Here is a 20,904-nt window from a genome sequence, read left to right on the forward strand (position 1 = left end):
AATTACATATACCACATACTTTCAAAAGGGGAGCGGGGAGACCTGCATGGTCTCAAAAGATATGTTTTCTTATTCTTCAAATAAAAATCCACTGTATTAACATCTGATATATAAAACATGTATTTGAAAACTGTTCCTAGTACAGATTTCTAAAACCATGGTTTTGTATTTTAATAAACCCAAACCCCAAAACTAAATATGAAGCATTCCAATCTATATCCCCCGCCCCATAGTTTTAAAGTTAAGAAAATATAGGTTTTTTTTCTTTCTTTTTTTAGTAAGAGACCCCATCTTAAGAAATTCAATTTTGTGGCTCAATACAACTCACATATTGTGATAAATTTTGGGTGGTATCCGCTACCTAGCAGGATTATTTTAATTGGAAAATAACCTTAGTTAACACAGGGAAGAAATTAAGCAAAAAATTATAAGATGGTGGCAAAAGTCATGTATAAAATACTTCTAAATAGCATCACACCCCTTTCTTAGTAAAGTGCTCTAATTTTATTTGATAGCTATAGTTATTTGTAGGATCTCAGTTTTTCCTTTAAATTTGGTTATCGATCATAAGTAGAAAAACAAATTTATATATTTTAAGACCACTTCCTAAATTAAATAATAAATATGTTGTTTACAAATTTCAAGAACTGTTTGAGAAATCTATATACTTTTTTACTCTATTCAGGCTATCAGAGTAAAAAAAAATCATTTCATTTACTTGAACAGCCAAAGAACCATATTAATATTGTCAACACTAGGTAATTTATCTGTATTTTGGTTTATGTTTCACCACTGTGGAATTTATGTCTAATTTAAAAAAAAAAAAATTGATATGTACATCACTTATACTTACTTTTACATTTCAACCATATAATTTATTTTTCCATATGAGACAGCGTAGGACACATTCTTCTTGGATATGTTATTGTTTATTGTTTCAAGTGAACGGAATAGATAAATCCCATTGAATAGTTTAGTGTGGCCCTGTATCTTATATAAACAGGTTAAATGGAAACTTTATTTTGTAATCTGTGTATTCATATCTACCATAAATTGTCTTCATGACAAATGCAAAACATCTTTTATTACTTGCTCCAAGTTAGCTGTTGATCCTTTTCACTGATAATATACAAGTGTAGAGAACAAGAAGCCTTTAAAATTGGGGGAAAAAATACTTTCCACTAAATTACTGAACACTGGAATTTTTATGTTGATTCTTGATGACTGGAGAGCCAGTGTTAAGAATCAATATTATCCAATATAAAATAGTACACTGAATTGTTTAATAATAAACAGTATATTAAGAGCTTGTATATGCTGACTGGGAACCAGTGGTAGCTTTTTAAATTCTCCAAAAGGCTAAACATTTTATGGTTAGAAGAAACCACAGGTGGTGATAAAGGTGCTCCATGTCTCTGTAGCAGCCATTACAGTAAAAATCTTTACAAATTATTTCACGATCAGCAAGAGAATTTTACTGGTATTAGTGGTAAGGTGAGAAGAAGAAAGAGTGAAGAGAAAGTGTCTATTAGTTTGAAAAGTGTGACAAGGTAATAAAAAGACATGGAAAGTGATAAATTTCTTCTTCTAAACATGCCTTGCTGCAAACAAAAGAGAGTAATATGGTCTTTAAAAAGCCAATGTTGGGAAACATCCACTGATAATGCCCATTGTTTTACTTTATACTTAAATTACACAAGCAGAAAAGTTATGCTTATTAATAGTTTAATGTATGAAGGAAACATCCAGATTTCTGAATATGAAGGTACATATCTCACATTAATTTAAGTCTACATAAAGTAGAGCCTCTATACTGACATATTGAAATTTACTTTCTGCTTTAGCCTTTTCTGTTATGTAAACAATTGTACATTTATTTGCCATTCTAAAACTTCAAGATCAAGTTTACATAATTTTGCTAAATTTCCGTGTTTGCTCAGAAGCAGTTTACAGTACTAAAACCAACCAGCCAAAGAACAGCTTCAACAGAAAGTTAGGTCCAAAGGGGAAGAGGGAAAGAAAAAAAGAAAAATGATAAGAAAAATGCTAACTAAGAAAAAACAGATGATGATGGGGAATGGGCAGTCACAAATGTTCACAGAAAATAGGTCAGTTAGTAAGTTCTTCTGCAAAAAGCCTACACACTTCAGTCAAGCACATCAGTAGAATGATTTGGGAGCATAAATTTTTTTTCGGCCACTTGTGATTTCCTCTGAATGAAAAGGAATCTGCAGGCTAACAAGCTGATCCTCATCAGCCAAGCTGGTTCATATGCACACTGTTCATATGAGGTGCCCAAGGTCCAGTCCACACCTATCAATATAGAACATGCATTTTATTAAATATGTATTTAAAACATATTTGATTAAAACAAAACTCTTAAAAACTTAGGTAGTACTCTTAATATCTATGGACTAAACTAGCTAAATCTCACTTAATTTGCAGTATACTTGGAAACAATGAAGAAAAGCAATGATAAATCACTTTTGTCTGTTGTTTCCTTGCTTCTCATTCCTCAAGATCTGTTGTCATTTTTTTTAAACCATTACTTGAGTACATAAAGACTGTGGAAGGAAAAGGAGTCAAATCTGTTAAATACACACCAAAATAAGCTAAAATATAAAAATATGTCTGTGAACTAATTATACACTGTTTTGACATTCATGATACTTTTAGTAAATAACCTCTAGATGGCCCTTTTCACAATACTAGTAAATTCTGATGTATAAAAAATTACAGTCCAACGCTTTCCAACTTAAAATCTTTTTACTTATCTTCTGTTGCCCAATGAATATACACTGCTTTTGGTACCATTCTCTACATCCCTTTGCTATATTTCAGCTATATTAAATTTTTCTCAATTTCCTCAACTGCCCAATTCACCAAACTCTTCTACTACCATGATTTATCTGTATCCTATTTGCTTGGTATCTCATAAACACTAAATAAATGTTCAATGAATGATCAGCCTTACCGTTTGAGGGCCATTATTTTCTGTGGAGCTTGAAACCATCTTTATTAAGGAGTTCCAAGAGGGGTCTGCAGCATGAGGGCCATTAAATATGGGTCCTCCAGCACCATCCGGAATAGGTGCTACTGGAGGAATCATTGCATTCCCATACACAGAAAAAGGCATACCCTTAAAAAAGGAGAAAACAAAGATTATGCACACTCAAGTCACTGCTTACTTTCCCCAATATAATCAATAACCTTAAAATTGATATTTAAAACTTCACCTCATTTTGGAAAAGTATTATCTGGGCAATATAAACATTTTTTCCATTTATGACAACTTCTTGCATTAGATTATACATAAGCCTACTATATCCAAAATATACTATATCAAGAAACATTTCTGTAAATAACTGAGACAAAATCAGGACTTATATTTATATTTTAGCCAGATTTTGACCTATAATTGTAGACCAAAGCCCCAGCATCATTTCACAAATGCTTATCCACTTGAAAGTGAAATAAAGCTAATAAAAACATTTAGAAATAATGAAAATATTATTTAAATCACCGTTACCCCAACTTTAGGAAAGTCCATGTATCCTGCAGGAACATGCTGATGGAATGTACCAGAAGGAGTTACAATTCCTGTACTCTCTCGCTCCATTGCTTGATGCTGTGAAAACACTCCTGGATCAGACATTGGCCTATGAATCATAGGATTTCCCATTCCAGGGTTACACCAGTCTACTTTGTCTGAGGAAAAAAACAAAGGCAGAAAACAAAATTGGTGATATTTAAATCAGAAGACAGCAAAATAATATATTTTATATATTTCTACTTAATATTTCCCACATTGAATTGTGTATTCCTTCAGAATAATAATCTACTTTTATATATTTACTGCAGTACTTCCATATATGTAGGTAGAGTGATATAATAATACCCTCATAAAATAACCAAATACTCTTGTGTTACAAAAGAAAAAAGCTAAAGAGCCCCAAAGGAAACATTAGCATCTCTTTAATATGAAATGAAAAGAATATGCATGTTTACATTAGACTATTTTTAAAAAGCAATGATAAATTCGATGAGAGAGCACATGGGAACAAAAACTGTTCTGAACTCTTAAAGTGATTAGTCAAAACAAAGAGGTACGAATATTCATCTTTTAAGAATGACTATGAATGTTAAATACTGCTTATAATACTTTTGTTAAATGCATAAAGTTAATTTCCTATAAGGAGGATAGCATATCATACCTTGATTGCCACCAATCCCTTCAAAGGACCAGATGCCACTATGCCCTACTGATGTGGACAAATTACTCCCAATAACAGATGGAGCTGAAGTTCCAGTTTGCCTGATACGTGCAGAACGTTCAGTCCCAATAGGGACAGGAACTTTTCTGTCCTGAGAGACATTGCTGGGCTTTTCTGACCCCAAAGGTACTGAAGATGGGGCAGGAGAAGGTGCACGAACTCCAGAGGATACTGACTGTACAGGAGAATCTAGAGAAAAGATATTTTGAAATAGTATACATGTCACCTATAGGGCATGGAATGTTCTAACACCAATTCTTAAATTCTAAAGATACCTTAAATATGCATTCTAAAGAAAAATATGAAAATGCTTAAATAATAAGTTACACATATTAAAATTCAGTTAAAGTTCTATAACTTTGTAGTCATTTTTTAATCGAGCTCACAAATTTTTCATTTAGTTATATAAGAGCAGAATGTGAAGATATGAATGCTGCAACTATACTACATGTAATAAACCATTAAACTAATTAATATTTAAATAATTATACCTTGACACTGAGTAAAATATAATACCAGAGCAATGAGAAGACAATGTTTAAATTAAAAAAACAAAAAACAAAAAAACAAACAAAAAAAAACCCCAACAACAACAAAATGAAGGTGGGAAAAACCATGCCCATATGGGAAATTCCCAAACTGTATTCCTTTGGAACACCTGTCCCTTGGTATGTTATGATGAAACCAAAAACAAAGGGATTCAGGTATCTAACAAGTCTGGAAAAGCTAGCTGAAGGAAAAAAAAAGTTTCTTTAAATCAGGACTTCACAGAACTTTCATGTGCTTAAAAAATACCAAGAGAAAACTATGCCTATTACCCAACTTTGTTTTATTATATTTTGTGTCTCTATTTATCCAATCAAAAGCAATTCAGGTAGTTAATAAACTTGCAAAATCTATCTATCTCCCCACCCCCCTGACCTATGTATACACACACACACAAACACACACATATGCGCGCGCACACGCAAGCATGATGCTTCTATTTCCCAAGGTACTTTTCAGGGAATTTGGAAGACAAAAAAAATTCAGTAATATTATTAGCCTGAATGTGTTTTTAAAAAGATTTCTTATATATATTTTAGAATCAAGCAGAACTGGGAAGTACTATGGAGATCAGTTCCATCTTACTAGTGTTTACAGAGGTCTATTTCAGTTAAATTGATAGTACCACCTACGATGAGTTGTAGTGACTTTTAACTAAAAAGAATGAATGGGAAAGTACTTATTAAATTATAATTTGTTATATGAATACTGACATTATTGAAGAACAAAAACATGAAACATGGGCTTCTTATTTATAAAAGTAAACCAAGAAAACTATTAGCTTCTAAAGAAAAACTGAAATATGTATCTTGTGGTCATGGATCCAGTAGCGTCACTTGACAGAACTTACTTTTAACAAATCATAATGAAATGGAAAAGTAACATATGTGTCTTTAAAGCAATTATATTTTTAAATTTCACCTTAAAATTACACTGGTATAAGAGGGAATTCTACAACGATGGAAGGTGGCAGCAGCATAGCCACTAAGTTAGCAAAGCCAAAAGCCCATGGATAACATCTATAACAAAACTAATAGACAAGGTATCCATATGAATCCAAAGATACAACTGAATAGGGACAAATCACCAACAGCTTTAAGACTCATGTGATATCAGCATCTGTATGGAAGGAAACAATTCTCCAGACCTAAGAACAGGAGATAAGAGAACTGTAAAAGAGTCAAAATTACTAAAAGGAAAGCAGGGAAGGCCAATATAAGAACAGCAAGTGAAACTGGGAGAGTTCTGCCTATGCATGGATGATTGTAAGGGATTCACATCACAATAAGGTCTGAAGAAACTAGAGCAATTGTGAGCTCTACAAACTCTGGGCCGGATGGGTACTGGTCCATGGCCTGTAAGGAACTGGGCCACACAGCAGAGGGTAAGTGGCAGGGGAACTAGCAAAGCTTCAACTGTATTTGCAGCTGCTCCCCACTGCTAGCATCATCACCTCAGCTCCACCTCAGATCATCAAGGCATTAGATTCTCATAGGAGCACTGGTCCCTGATGCCGAAAAGGTTGGAAACCACGGCTCTAAGAACCTGCCAGAGCTTCTTTCTAGAAAGCCCCACACCAATAAGAAACTTCTAGGAACAGATTCCAAACTAAGCAGGAAAAGGACAAAAGCAGCATAGAGAAGAGCCAGTCAAGAGTAAGGCAGATTGGGTAGAGGGAATTCTAGAGTCTTTAAACTAGAAAAGATACCCTGATCTACTTTATCCCTTCTAAAAATTTAGGAAAACTCATTTCATTTAAATCTGCAAAACAGAATAGAATTGTAGTCAAATTCCATACAAAGCTATTATATGAACTAAAAGAAATGTGGACCCATAACATTTTGCAAATAATAAAAAGCATGCCAAAGAAAGCTATATCCTAATATTTCAAAGGCACATCAGAAAACTATAACCTAAAATTCTGAAGTTAGTTAAAAGAAATGAAAAGAAAAAGATAAAGAATAGCTAATTCATAATTATTAAAACTGGAAACAAGATGACAAAACTCAAGAAAGTATTAGAAATAAAAGAAGACTCAAGAAAAGACTAAACTGAACTACATGGAACATAAGATGGTGTGAACACAAGGGATAAAGTTTTGTTTATTATTTTTTAAACTATATATTGGAAGGGCAAATTATATGCTCAAGAAAAATCAATCCAGAACAACTAACACCAAGACATAGTCAAACGTAGCAGGTAGGAAGGAATCAAGGATGGAAGGCAGGCAGGCAGGATGGACAGAAGGATGGATGAATGAATGAATCCTACCTTCCTCCTAGACTCACCATGGAAGCTTGCCCTAACCTCTGTGTCAGATCTAGTTTCTCTTTCTGTTCCTGTGTCCTTCCAAAAACAAAAGCAAAGCAAAATAACAGCAACCCTCCACACTCCGTTTAAATAAACAGAATAACTAGGCTTGCCTGCTAACCTGCCTTACTTAATAGAGATTTGCCCTCTTCACAAATTCTGCCACCTGACTAGTCATAGTGTTTATCACCACCTGACTGTTTTATGCTTCCTTCCTGTAGGCTTACTGGACTAATGACAGGCATTTGACTGAAGAATGATCAATTTCAGGTTAGCCAGCAATCTATGACTGACATGGCCTAACTAGATGAACAAATCGTATTCCTCATTCAGGGAAGGTGCAATTGATAAACAGAGAAAAACAGGTTTAATTAACTATGAATTGAATCTTTGAGGACCATGTAAAAGATTATGAAGAAGTCTAGGTGTAAACAGAGTAAACAGAAGAGACTAAAAAGCAACAGACCATGAGTGAGAGACCATAAATCCTTTAAAGATAGAGATGGAGAGAACAGCTTTCCCAAATCCTGGATGGTTCTGAAGATGTCTTTCCATAGCCTTAAAGTAAACACCATTTTCCTTGAGATTCCTTGGGTGGGTCTATATTCCTTACCATGGAAAGAACCTAATTATTATAATTTCTTTTCATTTACATTATAATTTCTTTAATTAGAAAAAGAAAAGCAAAATCTAATTAAGAGACATGTTTTAAAACATGCCATCATACATACTAGAGAAAAAATAGGTTTTAAAAGTTTTGTGAGGCCTTATACAATTTGGGGAACCCTTTTAAGAAAAAGAATACAAAATTACAAATACAAAATTGGGTACAGGACCTTGGCAGGGCCCCTTGCAAATGAGGTAATCTGAAGCTGAAGCTTCACTGGCTTCATGGTAAATCCACTTCAGTTTTGAAATGACAACAGGGTCCTGAATTCAAATTAAAAGATCAATGTGACTTACAAATCAAAACAGTGCTCCTGCACTTTTTGTGTATTTTCTTCATGCTTCAATGTTTATTAAATGACAGTAGATCATGAAATGAATGTGGTTGGTCATGACCAGCAAAAAAAATCTTTTTAAAGCTTAAAGAAAACAGAATAGAAAATACCATTGTGCAACATACATTGTAAGGATTAAGTATTGTTTTGTAAATGTATTATTTCAACTACACATGCATGTAAACGTGTACTGAATGTAAAATTAGCTTCTTTCAAAATTGTAAAGCTTTAGTGCTTTTTGATCTGACAACATTTTATAAGATTGCATGTCAAAATGGCCCATTGACTAAACTTGCCAAGGATTGTAACTCAAAGACCAGAGCCAGTGATAAGCAATCAATGCATGGACTGGTTGAGAGTTCTTTAGGATAGACCTTAGGTTTGGGTAGGATAAGCTCTCAGGTGATCTCTGCAGAAGGTTCTTAGGCATCACCAATCTGTTGTACTAGGGCTTCGAGAAAAGATTCTTTGCTTGCTCTTATTTTTTTTTAAAGAAAAATACTGTGTCCCAGGGAAAGAACCTAATTATTATAATTTCTGTTCATTTACATTATAATTTCTTTAATTAGAAAAAGAAAAGCAAAATTACATCAAATTACATGTGAACAAATTACCTAGAAGAGGTGAAAGTGAGACAATACAAACTAAATGGTCATTAAAAAGTAACAATATTTATATTTATATTAGGTACAGAAAATGCAAACTAGTTAATTCAGTATTAGAGGTGAAAGTATGAGGGTCTTGCCTGAATCAACCACTCTAAGAGTTAGTTAGAAAACGACTATAATTCCTTGTCCATCTGAGTTGTCAGTATACCGTAAGGAAGTATTCCCTTCTCCCCCCTTTTAAAATTTTATTTATAATCATTATGGACTCACAGATTCTTGTTTTATCCAGTGAGCTGCCATTATTCATTTTGATGGTCAAATTATACTGAATTTGGCCAGTAGGAGCCCCTTCAAGCAGTTTCCTATGTCCTTCTGACAAATCCCCATCATTCTGAGCATTTAATAACTTTCTGACACTATAAAACTTTGCAGGCTCCCCTTACAATTTTCCAGCCTTGGCTCGCAAATCAACTGTTTCTCCAAGAAGCTCCAGCTTCTTTTAGTGAACAAAAATACTGAACAGAAATATCTGGACACTGGATATGCTCACTTCTACTTAAGAGTCATTGCTTCTAGGCCCTTTCAGTAGACAGAGCTGGGGGAAAACATGACAATTTATATAATTCAATCCAATACATAAGTAATTTAAAAATCATGAGTTCGTACTGATCCCCTAATTCCAATCCAATTCCATGTGGTTTTCCTTGCCTTACCCCATTCCACATTTGTCTCCTTACAGTAAGAACCCCAGATCACAACATAATCAAAATCTTATATATTCATTTGCTCAGTCTTCCAGTATATCCCACAGTTTTAGAATTGCTTATCCATAATATTACTAAAAACACAAATGTGTTAAGTAGAACTGAAAATTTTTGCCTACTTCTTACATTATTTCTGGAATGTTTCTATCACAATCACTTAGAATCCTTTCTTAAACCATTTCTTCTCATTCAAGGATATCTGTGTAAAGATCACTGATATTCTTTTATGGTCCTTGTTATTTGACAAACATAAGAAAAACTATACAGCATGTAAATTCTCTACAGGGTACAACTTTATGCTTTAACTGACAATATACTTTGTTATGCATCTCTCAAATATAAAAAAAAAAAATTATATTCTTTCATTCAGTTAACCAATATGGATGCTTATTATAATTTCCTCAAGGAGAAAGCAATTTGACGTCTTTATTCCAACACGAAAAAAAATGAAAACCACAAACAGAAAAAACACAATAACATTACTAACAGAATTCTCTTAACATGAATTGAATTCCCTATTTGTGACTGATCTTCCTTAGTAAAAATCTAATCACTGCTTTCAGAGTCTAACTACAGTTAAAAACACATATCTGATAATGTGAAATCAGTTTTGCTACTTATGTAGTAAATGATGTTTAAAGATGGACAAAAAACATGTGATATTTATACTTTTGAGGTCAGAAATCTTTCCTGTGAAATGAGGTTGAGTTTTATTCTCAAATAAAACTAAAAGTCAATATAAATTAATAGGCAGTACAATAAGGTTAGATTTTTTTCTTAAAAAAAGTCCCTTTTTGAAATAAATGTCAATAAGATATTCTAGGTTTTGATATAACTGAGGTTGATTTAAATAATTTAAAAACCTGGAAATTCTACTGAAATTCTTCCCGATTTCATGAAGATTACCATGAATACAAATTACATTTTTATAGTATTAAAATTATGATAAGGTTTAAAAGTTAACCATTCTGGACTATGAAAAACTTAAATCCTTTTGTTCTTAAGAAAACATACACGCAAACTCTTCTTATAGAATCACAGTGTATATTACTCACCATTTGATGCTGATGAACACGGGGTCAACAAATTAAGTGGGGAAAAATGTTGTCTGTTAAAGTTAGCAGCTGTGGGTGCTCCTCCAAGGGGTGCCCCAGGTCCATACATTTGACCTCCTGAAAGGTTTGAGGCAAAGTTTCCCAAATGTGTAGAAGAAGGTGTTACAGAACCATATGGCGAGTCCATATTGACAATACCTATAATGCAGAATATAATCATAATTTGTAACAGTTACTCCATCCCAGGAGAAATAATTTGAAAAATTAAAATTCCAAGAAGTTTCTAATATATCCAAAAATATTTTAGATTAAAAAAATGTTTCCTCACTTACATCTTCCAGTCCACTGACTCATCATTTTCCCCTTTGTTTTATAAAGATAATCATAAAAAAGGAATAAATATCAAGGAAAACATAATTTTAACATTTGACATTTTATTAGTTATAGAATACATGTAGATTTAAGTAGGTTTAATGGGCAAGGAGTTATATAAAAATGTTATCTTTAAAAACTTAAGAGGGAGAGAAAGATAAATAGGTAAAGCATAGAAGATTTTTAATAGACTGAAAATACTGTATCATACTACAATGGTAGATACATGTCATTATACATTTGTTCAAATCTATGGAATGAACACCACCAAAAGTGAACCCTAATGTAAACTATGGACGTTGAAAAGAATGTGTTAATGTGCTTTTATCAATTGTAACAATGACCACTCTGGTGGGGGATGTTGATGGAGAAGGCTAATCCTATGTGTGGACAAGGGGTATATGGGAAATCTCTGTACTTTTCTCTCGATTTTGCTATGAACCCAAAGTGCTATAAAAAAATTAATGAGGTCTTAAAAAAAAAAAAAAATTATAGGAGAAAAAGAAAAGGCTGTAGTTATATTTCTACAATGGAGAGATCTGATGAATGGCACCTTAATTAAGTGGCCATACTTTCCACAGCCAACAGTGGGACAACCTGTCATTGAGTGCCTCCTGATGTAATGCAGTGTGAAGTTCAAAACATCACCTGATGTTCCTGCCAGAAATGTCTGACCTGAATGTATAAAGAAACAGATGAATCTGAAATATGAGACATTCTTCAAGACAATTAGACTCTTCAAAGGATTCAATGTCAAGAAGAACAACAGAAGGTGATAAGATGTTTTAGATTGGGGGAGACCAAAGAGACATAACAGTCAAAAACAATGTGTGAACCTTGATTTGCTCTTGGATCAAAAGGAAAACAATGAAAACACATAGGCATAATGGATATAATAGGGATGATGATACTGCATACTGAGTGCTATTACTGAATTAATTTAATTTTCTTGGGTATAGTAATAGTGGTACAGCTGTGAAGGCAAACATGTCTGTTTTGACCCGAATCTAATAAATTCTATTCTGATGGACTCTCAAGTTAAAGTACAATACTAATTTTGGCTCTCATCAACCATACACCTCAAAAACCTCACCTTCCTTATAAAGCTGGTCCTTTTTCTATATCTTTCCACAAAGAATTTTTTTTCCTCTAAATGTTAATTTTAGTCTTTCTCAACACATTACTTAGATTTCACATTTTTTGAAAAGTGAAATGAAATATAAAAGCATTTCTAATGCATTAGTATATGATCTTTTAAAATCAAATTATATTCTATTGTTCTAATACAAGAGAAATTGTTAAAGTACACATAAATACTTCAATCAACGCCCAGCAAAAAATGTTTACTGACAATGTTCATTACATTGTAGTTACCTGTTATAGAAATATGTAAAAATATACAGTTTCCATTAAATTAAAATTTTTTTGTCCGAGAATGTCATATATTTAATAACAGATTAGGCTACCTTTCTGTATAAGGCTAAACAGTAAATATTTTTAGGCTGTCATTAGAGCATGAAAAGCAGCTATAACATAATAATGAATGAGCACAGCTGTTTCAATAAAACTTTATGAACACTGAAATATGAATTTCCTATTTTTTATTATTCTTTAAAAATATTATTCTTTAAAAATTTTTTTAAAAAAACATTTAAAAAAATCTTGCACAAAGTCATTTCTCAATTTTAAAAGATTACAAATGTTAAACAAGAGCCATTATTTGGCCCATGGACCATAGCCTGTCCACCCGTGGATTATCTTTAATTGCTTGAAATGTTCATATTAAAACACAAAGCTCTAAATGCAACCTGATATCTTGGATTGGACACCACAACAGAAAAAGATTATTGATAAAATTTGTGAAATCTGAATAAAGTCTGCAGTTTAAATATACTGTACAAATATTAATAAATGTTATCATGTAAGGCATTTACATTAGGGGAAGCTGGAATAAATTAGAGTAACTCTTCCATAAATCTAAAAATATTTCAAGTAAATAGTTAAAAAAGAGCAATCACCCACAACCGAGAGATCTTAAGATACTCTACAAATATCAGCATTGTCTAACAGAACTTTCTATGATAATGTGTTTGATATCTGTGCTGTTCAATATGGTAGCCACTAGCCATATATGCTTATTAAACACTTGAAATATGGTCAATTAACAGCCACTATAGAAAACTGTATGAAGGATCCTAAAAAAAATTAAAACTAGAAATACCAAATAGATTGAGCAATTCCATTTCTGGGGATAAATCCAAAGAAAAAAAAAAACACCAACTCAAAAAGATGTCTGCACTCCCATGTTCAGAGCTAAATTCTTTACAATGGATGGACCTTGAGGGCACTATACCAAGTGAAAAAAATCAGACAGAGAAAGACAAATACAGTGAATCTCATTTCTATGTGGAATCTAAACATAAAGTCATTCATAGGAAATGAGATCAAATTTTGGGGGGCAGAGATATGGGTAGAGGGAAATGGAAGAAGGTGGTCAAAGGTACAAATTTCCAGTACAGGATAAAGAAGTACCAGGGATGTAGTATACAACACGATGGCTATGGTTACCATTGCCATATAATATATACAAAAGTTGTTAAGAGAGAGTAAATCCTAAGAGTTCTCATCACAAGGAAAAGTAACTTTTTTTCTTCTTTTGGTTTTTCTTTTGATCTTATATATATGAAATAATGTATGCTAACTATACTTACTGCAGTAATCAATTCACAATATAGGTAGGTCAAACCATTGTGCTGTACATCTTAAATAGCGATATATATCAATTATAGCTCAATAAAACTGAAAAAAAAAAATAAGATAAAAAGAAATATGGCCAGCTTGATAAAGATAAATCTTTAATTCTGTTTAATTTTAATTTAAACAGAACACATGGTTAGTGGCTAAGCTATTAAACTATGCAATTGTACATTTTTCTCATTCTTTTAAAAATAAAAATCAGAAATGAAATCAAATTTTAAAAATCTGTTAATATTTTATTTGAAATACAAGCAAACTTTTGATGGTGTTACCTTATTAAATTAAAACATAAAAGAACTTTTTTATTTGGAGAGAGAAAAATATACCAATAAAGAAATTTATTTATGGGAAATTCAAGATAAAATCCACTGTAGCTTCTAAAAAGATTTAAAAAATATAACACCATTCTAAACGCACCTAATACAAACACATTTAAGTTAACTGAACGCAACAATCTCTATCTGGTCCGGTCAGAGTAAAAATATTAGAAAACCACCAAGAGTTTTCACATTACTGTGTAAATAAGCAGCTACAGAATGTCAGAAAATAAAAACTTACCTGAGGGACTTGGAGCAGGTCTCTGTAATGGTCTAAAACCTGGAGCTTTGGAAGTATCAGACTGATGTAAGGGATCTGAATTTGGCAAATATGAGGATTTTCCTGATAGCATAGATTCTGGTGTTGACTGAGATGAAACAACAGATCCTCCCCAGAAAGCATGAGCAGGAGTAGGGCTGTTTTCAAACAATGTGCTAAAGGGCCCAAATGGTAAGGGCGCAGTGAAATTGGGAGCAATAGGCTTATTTGCTGGATGTACTGAATTTTGACAAGCACTTTGTGTACTTAAGGTCGAAGGTAACTGGACAGAAGAGGGAACACTGTGAGGTCTTTTAATGTGATTGACATTGAGGACTGCAACAGATGAATTCTGCACTGGAGCTGGATTCTTGTGAGGGGCAGTTGTGCCATGAGAGGGTGGTCTAATAGCAGGGGTTTCCATTTTAGGAGCAGGCTGGGAGCATCCCATTTGTGCCTGAGGCATAGGGTAAGTCACTGGGGCAGCAGAAGGCACTGCCACTGGAGCAGAACTTGTTGTTGCTAATGGAGGAACAGTCATTCTAACTTCCGGGGGAGGAACCTGAGACTGCTGAAGAGGTGGTCTTGGCTCCTGAGAAACAGACCCCGGAGGTTGTTGCTGAGTAGAATGAACTGATGAACTCCCAGAAGAACTGCTGCTGTTTGAAGGTCTACTATTTGCTGTTTCTACTACTGGTGGACTACTTGCTTCCTGTTCAGAGGAAGATGCCCCTTTATTTGGAGATGCTGTTCCACAATCCAAAGGGCTGTTTCTAGAAACCCCTCCTGGCTGGGCTGGTGGTGATGGGGAAGATGGGGATGATACTGGGTAGTGTTCTTTGGCAGTAGGCATAGGATATGTGGCATTTGTGGGTGCAGTGCTGTTGTTGCTTGCTGTAGTTGTGACTGTTGTTGTGGTGGCATTGGATGTCTTCACAACTGTGACAAAAAGCTGCCTTCTGACGGAAGGTGAACTTGGACTGCCATTTGTAGATGTACCAGGCACCGTTGAAGCTGATGAACTGGTTGTAGTTGTTGGACTTGAAGTTAAAGAACCTGCTGAATTCACCTGAGAACCACTGCTATTCTGATTGCTATGGCGAGGCACCATGTGAGGCTTAGGCGAGTTAGTAGCTCTGGCAGGGCTCAAAGGCCTGACAGGAAAAGGACCCCAAGTGGATTGAGCTGGTGGAAAAGTACCTCCAAAGTGGGTCATGGGCAACCTTGGTGGACGGATCTGCTGGAAAGTCTGAGCAGCAAGCAAAGCATGTGCAAATTGTGGAGGAGGATATGCTAATGGAAGAGAAACTGGAAAACCAGGCCTCACATTATTCACTGGGTTCTTAATGGTTTTGTGAGTAGATGCAGAAGAAATTGCAGGCACAGTGAGTGCTGTGGCAGTTTGAGATGTTGATGACAGAGCTACAGTCGTCATTTTAATTCCCATTAAAGAACTGTTAGCAGCAGTGGTGGTAGGTGCTGATGACCCTATTTTGGAATTTGCTGAGGAGCTTTTCAAACGATTCTTTGGAATAAGTTCATCAATCTCTTTGTCTGGATCCTTGATCAGAGCATTGATCAACTGAGTTGCTTGTCTTGTTGATTCAGTGCCACCCCTACAAGTTGACAAAAAAAAAATTAGGTCCAACCTCCTCTACTTTTCAATATGTAAAGCCTAAATTCATTCGTGTGTGCACATACATACATACATACAGAGAATAAAGAAAGTTAAGCAGCAATTTTCTGACTACTCTTGAGTTATTCTGCAAACAAAGCCATAAACTGTCCCAACATACTACTATATTTTTCAAAGAATAGTAAATGATTTATTTTCAAAAAATTCATTTTACTATTGTTTCCTTAGACTAAGAAATCATTTTCCTACTATAAAATCCATTAGTTAGAAAAAACACTGCACTTAAAAGCCTATAATGCTACCGTAAAGTTAAACAGTTGATCAGTACTAAAAGCAATACAAGTAAACAAAATATAACTAAGTAAGAAAATAGTATTTTATTTTAAATCCTGCTACCTAAGATGACCCCATCTATTACATATTTATTAGTGGTTTCTCTAATAATAGAACAATTATTATAATTTCTTTTGAATGATGTCTCAAAATGAGAGAGTAATCCTGATAATGCCAACGACCATAAGGTCAAATCTTAGTGTTGGATTTTCAGGAAAATATCTGATTGCAAGGAAAGCCTCATGGAAACCCTAAGGGAGAAATTACTCCTATGGGGCATCCACTTCCCTCTTCTCTAGACAAAGTAGGTTGTGACAACCTACCTATTCCAGGACAGAGAAAAACAAGATAGGAGAGGAGTGTAAGTACAAAACAGCGATGGCTAATTGCCTCCTTCCTTTTGAGGTAGGCTATATAACTATCATCCCTCCTATTATTACTACAATGGGGCACCTGCCTCTCACTACCAAACTTATAATTTCTTAGATTAACATCTTTCTTTTAAGGGTATTCAGGCAAAGACATATTCAATTCAAGACAAATATCCACTTCAGGTTTAAATCTGTTACTAAGCTCATATTCTAAGGACACAATCTCAGAATAACGAAGCTCAAATGATAATTAAAAGGATAAGAAACCTACTGCTTTAAATGTGTTAGAGACCCATTCCTTCTTAAAAAGTCTCAGAATAAATTTTTAAGAATGTCATATGAACAATTTATATAAGGAAAAGATAATCTAAACCTTTGCCCCCCACACACACTTCCTTTAAAGCCCTTTGAAATACATCACAAGAACATATGAATTAGAGAAAAAAACTGTAAATGTTACCTTCTAGAATTACTATTTTAGAAAGTATGCTTTTAAAATGTTCCACTAAAAACTCAAATGCTTATATTTCATTAAGCTATAGTGTAATAAAACACAAAGGAAGAAAACATAAAAGACAAAATTTTGCCTTATAGTTATTATCCGGTCTCCTGTCTTGTCTTTCTGCTTATCAATATCTATGTGTGCACCAGTGAACTCCCGAATAGCATTAATATTACAGCCTCCTCTTCCAATCACTCTGGATATCACAGTTGATGGAACAGATACTTTCTTTGACCTGTTTAAAAGTTACAAAAATAAATTAAGATAAATCATGAATCTTAATGATTATCATAAATACAGAATAGATATTGTTGAATAAGCCTATTCTACCTATTCTCACTCTAGGTGCAAACAGGGTATCTCAGGAAAGAGAGAAAAAGAGAGGGGGTTGGAGGGAGAGAGGAGAGAGAGGGGAAGGAGGAAAGAAAGGGAAGGGAAGGGTTAGAGGAGAGAGAGGGGAGAAGGGAGAGGGAAAGATAAAGCTTTACCATAGCTTCTTATCTCATTACCAAAGACTGGAGTGTTTTTGACTTTCATCTCATGCTTCATTAATACCTGTAAAGTACATACTATGTAGATATGCACTGTGCTAATGCAAATACTAATGGCCAATAAGAGACATGAGTTCCTGTCCACATACATTGACTATGTAGACACCAAGTTAGAAAACTACCACACCATGCCATGAGTGCTTTAACAAGATATCCTAAATACGCAGTGGTTGGAGCACCGAATCTTGCCCAAGGAGTCAAGCGTGGCTTCTTGTGGTCATATTTAGGTGAATGACTCACATTCTTCTTTTTATTCTGTAATATATAACTGAAAGGATGATATTAAAAGTTCACTGTTTCCCTGCATTCTTCTACGGGCATTGAAATGATTATCCACAAATACGGAAACTCACTAAAAGGATGTTCGGTAGTGTGAGAAAATAGAAAAGTCCACTGGAATTTCAAAAAAGCAAAACCCATTTAACACTCGCAAAATTACAATTTTAAATATTCAGATTCAGGAAAGGTGGATACAAATTTCTGAGAAGTATAAATTAAAGAACACTTCTCAAAGAAATGCAGTATAACTCTAAATAAAGAGAATGAGCCAATTGTGAACAAGTATATTATCTGGAATGACTGATTAAATATTAAAATGTTATATTTTTTAAAAGGTAAGGTATGATCCCTGCCCTTTTACATACCTAATTAAGTTACTTGATAATTCTCTCTTCCCCGAAGGGAATAAGAATAAGTCAGTGATCATTATTTTCAAATTAGTTAAGAATTCCTTTGTATATCACAATATAAAATGCATGTAGAAAAATGAATTACCTTACTTTTGTATAGAGAGTACTCTGATGTTGTGATTTCAATTAGTTCAATAGAGTGTGTGTATGTGAATAAATTAATGTGTATGTTTGAGACAAAGCGAGAAAAGGACAGCTCTTGTTTCAAATAATCAAAAGTTTAATTTTTGATGGAATTTCTGGGAAGTTCTTTAAAACAGATTATCAAAGATTTATAATGGATTACATCCTTTCTAAGTTTGTGATATCTTATCACTTTTTAGTTTCAGGGATACTGTCTTACTTTTTGACACAAATTAGTTTAAAAATCCCAAGCAAAATATAATAAAATATTTTAGTACTAAAATCCTTGAAGTAGAGATATCCTATAATTTAAAGACAAGAATTGTTTAAAGCTAATATCTATTCATTCTTCAAATAGTTACAAACACGTAGCAGACATTACAAACTGGGCTCTAAGATTACAAATCTGAACAAAACACAATCACCTAAATGAATTTACATTAGTTCTCCACCAATACCAGCACCCACGGAGGTCAAGCAGATACCATAGTCATCTAACTTTTTATGTAAAATCTCCCAGTTTTAAGAATATTAGCACATACTTTTTTTTCCCCGACTAAAATAGGATAAGGTTGTCTCTGTTAGCCAGATTCAGCCTTGGGCTACCATTCACAACCTTTGGAATACTTTGAGGAATTTAACTGTAAGGCAGTAAACCGTACTTGACTATGAGATACAGCACAGAAAAAGAATGAGAAAAACAATAAAATTAACAATTACTCACCTTCTTACAACTTCTTTCCACCCTTCTTCTCTCTTTTGTCCACGCTTAGGACTTGCTACTGTTAACTTCCCATTTGGAGAGGAAAGGGGAGATGGACCAGATTTTGTGCAAGTGGACAGAGAATTACTGGTTACTTCACTGACAGTCTCTGACAATCTTTAACAGAGGGAGGAGAAATACATTGAACATAGAACAGATGCAGATTTTTTAAATGATAAAGGCAATCAACTACAGAAATTTATTCTTTTTAGAATAAATATGGTGAACAAATGAAGAACTTATTTTTCACTTTTCAATATTTCACATAACATGAAGAGCCAATTTTTAAGACACTATATAGAGATCGAATTTAGCAGAGCTGAATCACAGTAATAATCCCTGAGAAACCACAATCTGTACTTCTCATGGGCTAAGTTTAACAACCAAAATGATAAATTATATAGCAAAAAAATTTTATCTCTCATTAATACATAATCTAAAAAACAGCCTTTTCTTCAAATCAAATGAAATTGTGCCTTCTTTAGCACAAACGCAAATCCTTATTCTGCCAGTTGTTAATTTGCTTGCTTTACCAATAAATTCAGCAACAAAGTGTTTCATGATAAACAGTAAGTGAAAATTAGAACTAACTTTACTGAAGCCTTGCCAGAAACAGGTTTTCTCTCCTCCTTTGGAAATGTAACCAGAACTGATGGCTGCTTCTTGTTGGTCACGGTGGTAGTGACCACAGCAGGTGAATGATTGTCACTCTTTCGGCTGCTGTTGCTGTTACTACTTTCATCACTACAGCTGGAAATCCTCATGTTATCACTGTCCCCACTCTCGCTGGTGCTGCTGCTCTTGGACTCTCCGTTCACTTTCTCTGGCTGACTGTATGAGATTGGTAGTGGATCATCAAATATAATTTGAACATTTTCTGGAGTAATTTTATTTTTCCTGTTTTTCCTCTTTGAACTGGTTGTAGTTATGGTATTATTTCTTTTACCATGGGAACCTGCCAAAGTTGTCCAGGTTGCAGATATACCTATGGTAGTAGTGGTTGTGGCACTTGGAGGCTCTGTCAAGACTTCAGGCTCATCTGTAAAAGTAGCAATACTGCATTAGCAAGTTCTAAGTGCTCTTAGGATACATTTAGCTTTAAGCACTTGAAGAGAAATGAACCCAGGAGTTACCTTGCTACTATTAGACATAAAGTCATCAGTTATTCCAGCATTCATTAGTAATGAGATGGATATGACTGATCTAGTCTCTGCCCCTAAGTCCTAAACAACGCATAGTAGGCACTGCAAGGAATATTTTGGAGACGATTTGGGAAATATGAATATATACTACATATTACATATATTACATAATTATTAAATTTCCTGGGTATAATAATGTTATCATGATTATGTAAAATAATGTTCTTTTTCTGGGAAATACATACTCAAGTATTTAGGGCTGATTTCGCATGATACGTACAGCTTACATGCAAACTGTTCAAAGAAAGAGAGAGGAAAAATGATAAACAAAACAAATGTGCCAAAATGTTACAAGACTCTAGGTGACATTCAGGTGTTCATCATACTAATCCTTAAATTCTTCCGTGGCTCAAATTTTTTTCAAAATAGAAGGCTGAGGGGAGGGAGAAGTTAACACTCACCCACAAGCACACCTACACACACAACTGCACACATATTTGGTGGTTTAATGGCAATGGTTCCTCCTCACAC

The 20,904-nt window shown here is 34.0% G+C and overlaps 1 protein-coding gene across 5 annotated transcripts in view; it reads right to left on the reverse strand.

The window, feature by feature from the left end:
- Positions 1 to 910: 910 nt before the first annotated feature.
- ANKRD17 (ankyrin repeat domain 17) overlaps positions 911 to 20,904 on the reverse strand; it is a 139,830-nt gene continuing 119,836 nt past the window's right edge. For all 5 annotated transcript variants that reach the window (XM_015593514.1, XM_015593513.1, XM_015593512.1 and 2 more), the window contains 9 exons: positions 19,823 to 20,270; positions 19,193 to 19,348; positions 17,191 to 17,340; positions 14,246 to 15,879; positions 10,559 to 10,756; positions 4,215 to 4,463; positions 3,530 to 3,708; positions 2,975 to 3,139; positions 911 to 2,313 (listed from right to left, as the gene is read on the reverse strand). In XM_015593514.1, coding sequence (XP_015449000.1) covers positions 2,254 to 2,313; positions 2,975 to 3,139; positions 3,530 to 3,708; positions 4,215 to 4,463; positions 10,559 to 10,756; positions 14,246 to 15,879; positions 17,191 to 17,340; positions 19,193 to 19,348; positions 19,823 to 20,270 — 3,239 coding nt within the window. In that variant the 3' untranslated portion in view covers positions 911 to 2,253. The remainder of the gene's footprint in view (positions 2,314 to 2,974; positions 3,140 to 3,529; positions 3,709 to 4,214; positions 4,464 to 10,558; positions 10,757 to 14,245; positions 15,880 to 17,190; positions 17,341 to 19,192; positions 19,349 to 19,822; positions 20,271 to 20,904) is intronic.

This window comes from Pteropus alecto, unplaced genomic scaffold, assembly GCF_000325575.1.
Source record: "Pteropus alecto unplaced genomic scaffold, ASM32557v1 scaffold237, whole genome shotgun sequence".
Taxonomy (NCBI): domain Eukaryota; kingdom Metazoa; phylum Chordata; class Mammalia; order Chiroptera; family Pteropodidae; genus Pteropus; species Pteropus alecto.